The sequence below is a fragment of the Daktulosphaira vitifoliae genome, unplaced genomic scaffold (genome assembly GCF_025091365.1).
Source record: "Daktulosphaira vitifoliae isolate Bord-2020 unplaced genomic scaffold, ASM2509136v1 Scaffold_3, whole genome shotgun sequence".
Classification (NCBI taxonomy): Eukaryota; Metazoa; Arthropoda; class Insecta; order Hemiptera; family Phylloxeridae; genus Daktulosphaira; species Daktulosphaira vitifoliae.
The window spans coordinates 40392191-40402207 of record NW_026099574.1 but is presented as its reverse complement, the minus strand read 5'-3'; the positions used below and the strand labels follow the sequence as shown (position 1 = coordinate 40402207).

At 26.2% G+C, this 10017-nt stretch overlaps 1 protein-coding gene across 1 annotated transcript; it reads right to left on the bottom strand.

The window, feature by feature from the left end:
- Positions 1-1884: 1884 nt before the first annotated feature.
- Positions 1885-10017, bottom strand: LOC126903204 (inositol oxygenase-like). The gene is made up of 7 exons (XM_050681263.1): positions 9877-10017; positions 7488-7548; positions 5976-6187; positions 2753-2886; positions 2539-2676; positions 2322-2417; positions 1885-2202 (listed from the first exon to the last, which is right to left on the bottom strand). Exons 1-7 carry the CDS (start codon positions 9949-9951, stop codon positions 2097-2099), a joined length of 822 nt encoding a protein of 273 aa, XP_050537220.1. The 5' UTR covers positions 9952-10017; the 3' UTR covers positions 1885-2096.

Sequence of the window (10017 nt, the reverse complement as noted above, 5' to 3'; positions counted from 1 at the left end):
ACCGTCTTAAAAATAATATTTTGCAGTTGAAATAATTTTTTTATTAACCAAAATTTTTTAATGAAATTTTGAAAATTAAGTTTTTTTTTTTGTAATATAATTTTTAGTAATGCACATAATTTTGACATTTATTTATTTTTTAATTGTTATCCATATTTATATATCATATGGTAACAAATAATGTCTTAGAATTAAAAAAAATGAACTTTTTTATACATATTTTATACTTTTTTAGAAATGGGGTCTAATAGACCCCCACGCGACTATGAACGTTAAAAATAGGTACGCGCCTGCTTAAGGGTTAAGTTTTATTTTTGAAAACTTTCCGTTACGTAGAGAGGTGCGCTGGACAATTATTTTAAAGCAACTTCTAAAAAGTGTGTGACTAATGTGAAACCAATAAGTGAACACGCATCGGGGAAAACATAATAGCTGATGTTTCATCGAGTAGTTCATTTTTAGTATTACAGGCAGCGAAAGATGTGAGTACTACTTATCTTGATATCAGAATTGTGTCAGATGAACTTTTTCAAAAAAAGGTAATCACTAATAACGATCTATTCAAGAGTAATGTTATAAAGTCCGTATTTATACCTACGAGAAACTATATTTTTCCTACTCGAATATTTAATAAAAAAAATCTTAAATTTCAATATCAGTGGTTAGAAAAGTGGGAGTGGTTAGCGTACTCAAAAGAAGTAAATGGCGCATTTTGTAAATACTACGTTTTGTTTAACAATGATTGTGTCGGTAAAGGATCTCATGAAAAAATCTGATCATTAGTCGTTAAACCTTTCATTAAATGGAAAAACGCCTTTGAAAAATGTACTATCCATTCTAAAACTAACTATCATCAATTTTGTGTTGTAGTTGCAGATAGTTTTTAAAAAGTAGTAAGTGGAAAAATAAATGATGTTACAACACAATTAGATTCTCAAAGAAAAAACAGCAAGAAGAAAATAGAGCGGCTCTAATACCTATTATCGAGATTGTAATTTGACTGTGAAAACGAACTTCCTCTAAGAGTTGATTATAGTGCTTCATTTACCTGTAAAAACCCACTAAAAAAAATGATAAATTTCGTGCCCTACTTCGATTTGGGGCTAATTTTGGGGACGAAAATTTAAAAACACATCTATTAACTAGCAATAAAAAAATTCCAGTTATTTAAGTTCGACGATACAAAACGAAAAAATAAATATTTATAGGTAATTAATTAAAAAAAAATTGATTATTGACATCAATAAAGCTGGTTGTTTTGCTATTCTTTGCGGTGAAACGTTAGACGTTTCTGGAATTGAACAATTGNGGTGAAACGTTAGACGTTTTTGGAATTGAACAATTGTCTTAATGCGCTCGATTATTAAATAAAAATTATCAACTTCGTAAAAAATTTTTAAGTTTTATTCCGGCACATGATTTAACTGGGGAAAATTTGACAAATTTAATTTTTGAGAAATGCAAACAATTAGGTTTAGATTTGAACAATCTTATTGGACTAGGGTATAATGGAGCTGGAAATATGAGTGATCAGTTCAGTGGTGTGTCAATCTAGAGTACAGCAAAAATACGCGAAACCGTGTATGTGCATTGAATTTTTAATAAAAATTTAAAATTTAGAATATACAATTAATTTTCTTCTTTTAATTAAATTTAGTAGGGGTGCGATCGTCCCGTCGTCTAAGCCCCGAGCCTCCACTGAATTAGAAGAATTTTGTTATTATTTAGTTTATAGCAAAACTATACATTAGGCCAAATAATTTTCAATGACTTTTTGTTTGTCTTAGTGAAACTAAGACATCTTAGTTTATCAGTTTGATAAGGATATTAATAACATAAATAAAATTGACACCCTTATAAAGCTAAAAAAATAGTTATAATAAATATTTAGTAATTGTAATTTTTTATTTCACATTAAATTTTATTAAATCACATTTTACAATGTTATGAGATGTCTTAATATACTTTATCACTGTTAATATTTTAAATTTTTTAATTAAAAAAATTATTTTTCTTAAAGTTTTTTTATTATACACGAATTAAAAAAAAATTCAAAATACTTAAAGTTTGGTTTTAAAAGCGGGAAAAATTCTTGTTTACCATTCCAGATTTTCTGGTACATATTTTTGAACCAAAGTTTCATAATATGGTTGTATATCATCAATGTTTATTTCTGAATGCTTGTCAAACTTATCACACAAACTAAAATATAAAAAATAAATGTTTTCTATAAACAACAAAAAGTACAATAAAAAAAAATTATACAAAAAGTTTTAATTGTAAAATTCTGATTTTTCAGTTACGTTAAAAAAAATACTTACTTCAATTGCTGAATCCAGTATTTCATATCCAAATCTTCTTGAGTACATAAATAATCATAATCTGTGTATGAATGCAACGGAGCACAAGAATGATACCTGAATCATGTAAATTATTGATTTCTTTAGTGGATTAATTTTTTTTTTTGTCAGTATTTTTATTAGTATAGTATACTACAACATTAAAAATTTAATTAAAAGGCATTTTATTCTCTAATACCTAATAGCAAAAAGGCCTTCTTTGGGGATGTTGGATTGTTTGTGGTTCATCAATACATGGTAGAGATACTCATCATGACTCCATGACATTAAAACTTTGTCTAAACCAATATTATTTTCATACATTCCAGGCTTTGTACTAAATATAAAATCTTTTTTAAATCAAAAACATAATGAATAAAATAAAATAAATTCAATTGTTTGACACATCATACTTGTAAAGTACGTTATTTGCGTCCGGATTATCCTGTAGTGCTTCTGGGTAAACAATATGCGTACTGAAAGGACATCCTACTGGAAACGTGTTGCCAACAACTTTCCACGGTTCTTCTCCGCTTAATAACATTACCTTAAAACATTGAAGAATTAGCCATAGCTGAAAAAATTACTTAACGATGTTCGATTTTCAAATTTTTTTTTTTAATTAAAGAGGAAAATAATTCGCTAAAAGGACAAAAAAAATGTTTAGCACACCCTGAACGTTTAAAAATTATATCAAAAACGTTCATTGCCGCCAGTATTTATCGATTTGAAACCTGAAATTTTTACTAGGACTGTCTAAATACAGTCCAAAAGGACCATGAAAATTTCGTTGAAATTTCTGGTTTTTGACCGAGTTATGAGCTTTTTTTTTCAGCTCTCCATGCCGCCCAAATTTCTTGTGCCACTTTTCTCTATGAAAACGATTTTTTTCCGTTTTGCTCATTAACCACTGTAATCTACATGCTACAAAGAAGGTAGAAAAATCGGATCAAACATTTTTTTAAGTCCACGCGCATAGTTTTTAGTAAGATATATTTTTGGTTTGCGCATGTCAATTTTGTTAAAGTTGTATGTTAGTTTATGTAGTTTAACACGACATTGAAAGATTGTATTTAATGATTACTAATTTTTCTTTTGCATACCTGATGTATTGAATAATTATTAATATTAATAATTATAGGTGATTATGAAGTATAATTTTGAATACACCTAAGGATTTTGTAGTCATATTATTATTATTATTTAATTTAAAAATGAGACTATTTTTCTGGTAAACTGCTTCTGGAGTAATATTATTTTTACAGAACACATATCGTGGCTAGCTTACCTGGGTACTCTTACCAGGATCAATCGCTTACCTGTAAGAATAGCCAAAGGCCCTAATGAGCCGTAGTCGCGTGAAACCCGCGGGACACACGAGAGTATCTGCCCAGACCGTGCAAACTGTTTCTAAATTATACACAGTCTGCCCAACGAGCTCAGAAGTTCATAATTCATAAGATTCTGAGCTCGCTGGATTTTACGATCTATGTGTGGCCTGAACATAAGACGTCTGTCGGTGATAGGTCATGGGGTACTTTAGCAGGATCACCGTCCCCACTACGGTTCCCAAAATTTCATGGCGGTCGAATGAAATAGTCCTTTAAGGACACGTATATGTACGGAAGATCATCATTAAAAGTAAAACAGAATTCATCACGAAACAAATTAGATTAATTTATTAAACATTTCAGAAATATATTTTTATGCATTTAAAATATATTTTAAAGATTTATCATTACTAGTGCGATCTAATGATTTATAAGATTGCAAAATATATAATTAATTAAAATAAAAAAAATAATTAAGTTATAGTTTACGGAAAATAAAATGTATTTATTTATTTCCGTGTTTAATTCTCGAGTTAAATAAACCAATTATGAATTACTAATACTACTTGGTTATTGATTAACTTAATATGCCTCGTACAATGTCTTTAAAAGTATAACACAATTTATATATATTCTACGATTTTCAAAAAAATTGGTCCTATTCCTCCTTCCCCGCCCAAAAAAAGTGGTAGGAACTTGTGTTTTTTAAATGGATATTAACGCGGAGCGAAAAAAATACATTAATGATAAATAGATATTTGCTTTTGTAATTCTTAACACATATCAATGGATATTAATTAACACTTTAGTTTATGGCGTTTGGAGAGATCACATCCCCTAGAACGAAAAATGTTCCTATGGTACTGTATATAGCTATGACAAAGAATTTTGTTCATCAATTTGTTGTTTTAAATTAATTTTGAAATGTAGATATAATAAAAATATCTTTTATTTTTTTCATTGTAAATACACTATTTGAACACAGTGTTGTAGAAGAGTAGTCAGTTTCAGAGCATACGTCTTTTTTAGAATATAACACACCAATCACCTTGACTGGGTCGGCGTATTAAAACTTAATAATCGAACTAGTAACAGCTCGATTTGCAGCTCGTCTCGATTAATGTAAGATTAGTAATAAAAAAGACGATGCTCATTTATTATTAGTAGAATTCGTCAACGGTATCGATATTTCCATTGGATATCGATATCGCTGGTTTTCTTCATTTTTCCCACAATATCGATTATTTTTAACATATCATAATAATCGAAAAAAATGTTGAATAAATAAAAACTGTTTGAATTTTGCTCTCTTTGTTATAAAATATATATGTTTATATATAAAAAAATCATATAAATATATATATATGATACAATGATTTATACAACAACATGATACCAAATTATTTGGAATATTATAGTCTAGTAGTAGCACACACAAATAGAGTAAAAAAATTAACAAATTACAAAGTAAAATTATTTACTTTTGTAGTTGAATACTTTTATTATATCAAACTTGATTCTTCAATTAATAATTTCAAAACATTAAAAATGAATGATTTTAATTGACTGTGTGGAGAACATAGAACGAGTAACGGTTTTATTGATAGATTAGAATTTTTTTTTCAATTTTTGAGGGTAACATCTTCGACTAGATATGATTGGGGATCTTATGACATATTGTTCATCAAAATCAAGCAAGAGATGAAATTGAGTGTTCACAGACACAAAATAAATAAATAAATAAAAAACACATCATAGTAAAATTAATACCGTCTCAGCTTCGCATCGAAGCTAAAAAGAATCCCTATTAGATAGTAGTGATTTTGTTTTATTCTGTAAAAGTTCAAATTTTATTTTTGAAAAGAAGACAATTTGTTTTCAGTTATGACAAAGCAATAAAATGTAGTAAGTCAAATGTGCATTGAATAATTTATATTCAATAAGTGAATTTTAGTATTTTTTTTTTTTACAAATAAAAATGTATATTAGAAAATTTTTGTAATAACCTTTTTTTGAAGAAAATATTAAAATTTATAAGTCATATTCCATACACATTTTTACGTTATTAGTTTTAAAAATAAGGTTCACCGACTGAATATTTACTATAGCCAAATAAAAAAATTAGATTTTTTTACTCATTAATTCTGATTTATAGACTTAAGTTTTATAAATAAAAATGTGATTACACAAACTATAATTTGATGTGTTATTATATCAAATAAAAGAAAAATCTCTTGGTATTGTTGGATTTATTATTATTTTATGTGAAAATTTAATAATTGTTACTAATTTTATAGTAACTTACTTTGCCTAAATCATGAATAAGGCCTACTAAATGTAACCAATCTTCTCGGGGATGATTTTTTCTTAGACACTCAGCGACTTGATATGCATGCATTTTATTATGATTTGATATATCCGCAAATGCAGAAGCATCATTGACTGTATCAATTATATCTAAAGCTTCCATTATTGTGAAATTATACGTGTTAAATTTGCACCATTTATCTTTAAGTTCTAAAATTTTTATTTTTTATTATTTTGTTAGGCGAAACATAAATACTTAAATTTTAATGAAATTTACTTATCGTACCAACCCTTCTAATACTTTTTTTTTTATTAGTATAATAAATAATAAAATACATAAAATAAATAGTATAATATATGCTTAATTTTACTATTTTACTCTATGATTTGTAAAATTATAAATGAATTGATCGTTAACGATTTATTACAAATTCAGGTGTGCTAAACATTTTTGGAGGTGTTTTTTTTTTTTTGTACGACAGGATTGTTTAAATAACGTTTAACACAATTTTTAATAAATAAATCATTTTTAACAATTAAAATTTTTAAGTACACGAATGACGAAGTACAAGTAGGTGTCGGGCAGTGATAGTTCGGGACGACTAACTTAATAATATAATAAACAGACACACATAAACATAACAGATAACATACAAACATCAAAATAGCACAATTACACGTTAATTTTTAGAAAGCCGCCACAGAGTTAAATCCTCCAAGCCCCACTCCATTTTACAACTATGGATTTAATACAGATTTAAAACTCAATAATAATTGACATTATGAATATCACTTACAATTGTGACTAGAATGAGGTGTTCAGGAGTTCATAAACATTTTATTTTATAAATGTGGAAAATTTAAATTCATAAACTCTCTTTGAATATTCAGACTTATTAATTTAGATCAGATGGGACGGTATGGCCGAGTCGGTGACGCGTCAGTGCTTGATGGGCACTGCTTCAGGTTCGAAACTCGGTCACGAGCGGCTTCATTTGCCGTATGAGAGATCAGTTCGGTAATTGGAGTCGCCATCCCACTCTCCGGGGACGGACTAACCCGTCCCATCCCGGAGTATATATGGTTAAGAAACCTCCTCCTATGAGGGAGGCAGCTATGGCCCTAAATGGGTTAATAAAAGCGTATAAGAAAAAAATTATTTTAGGTCAGAAAATTCTAATCTTTAAATGAATTTTTATTTTTGTTAGTGTTATTCAAAAATAAAAACATGTATTGAAAAATGATAAACTATTTATTATTCACGTATATATTAGTAAACACTATAGTTTCATCGTTTGTTAAGTTTAACAAATTTTCTGGGGAAAAAATAATGGTATATGTACAATAAATATTAGAAGAAAATAATATTCTTAAGCTCTAAAAATAAATCTTATCGATTAAATTAACTTGTTATTTCTAAAGATGATAAGTTAATTTAATCGATGAAAATGAATTTTTTAATGCAAGTTCTTAAAAATCTCACATATTTAACTTACGATTTATTACATACCTTTTGCTAATTCTACTGTATGTTTGGAGTTAATGTCATAGTAAAGTTGTTTTCTCATATCCTAAATAATAATTAAAAACATTTAATAAATAATTAAAATCAATAAAGATTAGTTTTTAATAATTAACATGAATCGCTTAACTGCAGTGCTCGAATTGGCCAAAAATAAGTAGGGGAGCTCAACTTAACAATTTGAAAACTGCGTCCCTAGTATTTTGAAGACCTTTTTTTTTTTTTTTACTCATTACTTTATTTAGTATTTATTAATAAATCATATTTCATTATCATACTAATATTTAAAAAAAAAAAAAAAGAGGTGGTATTTTCCACCGTCCTCCCGTCCAAATAAAAAAAAGTAGTTGGGGTGCGCAAAAAAATTTTAAAAAAAGTAGAGGAGCTACGTCCCCCTGCGCACCCCCCCCAATTCGAGCACTGCTTAACTGTTAATAAAATATATAACATTGACTTAAGACTCAAATTATAATATGTTCAGTTTTTTTTTTAGATCTTATTTAAAGAAAACATTTAATTTTATATCAGGACATGATAATTCAGAAAAATTAATAATTGTCAAGAATGTATGTTTAATATTCTGTTTCGATTCAAATTCTTATAAGAATATTTTCATTTAAACATTTTTTGCTACATATTTCGTGTTTTTTCCAAAACTGTATATTTGAAATTTTGAGAAATAAAAATACAGATAATTAAAAAAAAATAATTTTTGTATAATTGAATATTATACAAAAATTAGAAGTCATTTTTATTTGATATCCGATTTTACTTTTATTTAATGTAACTTTATATTCAACAAAATTTACATTTAAAATAAATTTGATGGATAAAAAAAAACAAATAAAATAAAATTTGTATTTTCGGTATAGAACAAAACAAATTATTTATATTATATAAAAAATATTTGTTCTAGAATGACATAAAGTAATTGCAAACTTTTTTATAAATTGCATTAACCATATTTAACATGAGTAAAATTTTCATCGTTTTATTTTTATTTATAATATGTATTTTGAAAATTGAATATGTAAACCATTATTTTATTTATAAAAAGCACTAAATTTAATATTATAAATATTTTTTATTTTCTCCGAATGATTAAAATTGCTTCACTAATTAGAGGTAATTGTGAATAAGTAGTAATGGTGTTTGAATTTTTAAATTAATCATATATAAATTATTCGTTTAAGTTGATTAATAATTAATAAATAGAATTTTGTTTCTTTTTTAAGTCTTTTAGCTTATATTTTTTTTAACTACAAAGCAAAATTTATAAATAATACTTTGTGTCTAGCTATTAAGTTATCATTTTTTTTTCTAGTAGATCTAAAGCAATAAAATATTGGTGATAAATATACAATTTGAGAATTTTAAAAGACCTTAAATGCATTAATACAATTACCCTAATATGATATTTATCAAGAGTAATTGCAAATAGGATAAAAATAGAATTTAGAATATAGAATTTATATAATATTTATTGCAAAATCATGTTTCTGTTATACTTATCTTTATTTTTATAAGAAAATTAATTTCATAAGCCAATTTTAAAAGCCATAAAGCCCAAAATGTTAACAAGCTATTTAATATCATAAATCAAACTATAATCATTACTACGTTATGGGAGGCTCTCATATGTATAGAGTGAAATTATTAATAGATATGATTCAGATTTATTGAAGAGATTAATCATAGACATTTTGTGCTTTTAAAAAATATAAAGAATGGAATAAATCTAACTGAAAAATTCTACAACTTTTGATAAAATTAACATTTAGCTGTATTTTAAAAAAAATATTTTATGCATTTTTAAACAACCTAATTTTTAAAATCATATATTTTTATTATTTATTTTTAATAAAATTAAAAAATAATTAATTAACAATTGTTTTCAATTTTAAAACAGCCAATTTTTTTAGCACTTTTCTTACAGAAATGATTAATNTTTTAAAACAGCCAATTTTTTTAGCACTTTTCTTACAGAAATGATTAATAATGGGTCAAACAATTTTTAAATAAAACATTTATTGAGTTAAAAGCGTTCTAATACATTGGATGGGTATGTAGTGCGAGCGGAGATTACATACACTAGTATGAGCAGTACCCACCCCCCGCACTACATACTCAAAGACCATTTTTTCTATTATATTATAATGTTAAAAATAAAGGTTCCCGTTTAAGAAAATTAAATCTAATGTTTTTAACCCTGGAGGAAAGGAAAAAAATTATATTATAAAACTTAAATTACATTTTGTATTTTTGGTTTAAAATATCAGACTTAAATATAATTACCCCACTTTACCCTATCAGACTTGTAAATTCTTTTGTTGCATTAATCTAAATATGATAGTTAAAATAAAATTAATGAAGTTACCTGTATATTTTGATTACTTGCATGTATTGAATAAATACAGCAAACTATAAACCCTAACAAAATGTATACATTCATTATTCAATTATTTAAAATGACTAAAGAAAATTTAAAACTATATCTCAAATACTGAGTTTTATATGA

Bases quoted from the DNA above. Each gene is read 5' to 3' on its own strand.
- LOC126903204 (XM_050681263.1), bottom strand. From the start codon at position 9,951: ATGAATGTATACATTTTGTTAGGGTTTATAGTTTGCTGTATTTATTCA. The intron at 2,418-2,538 runs GTATTAGAGAAT...TACATGATTCAG, and splicing joins GAAGGCCTTTTTGCTATTAG to GTATCATTCTTGTGCTCCGT. The intron at 2,203-2,321 runs GTAAGTATTTTT...TTTATATTTTAG, and splicing joins TACTGGATTCAGCAATTGAA to TTTGTGTGATAAGTTTGACA.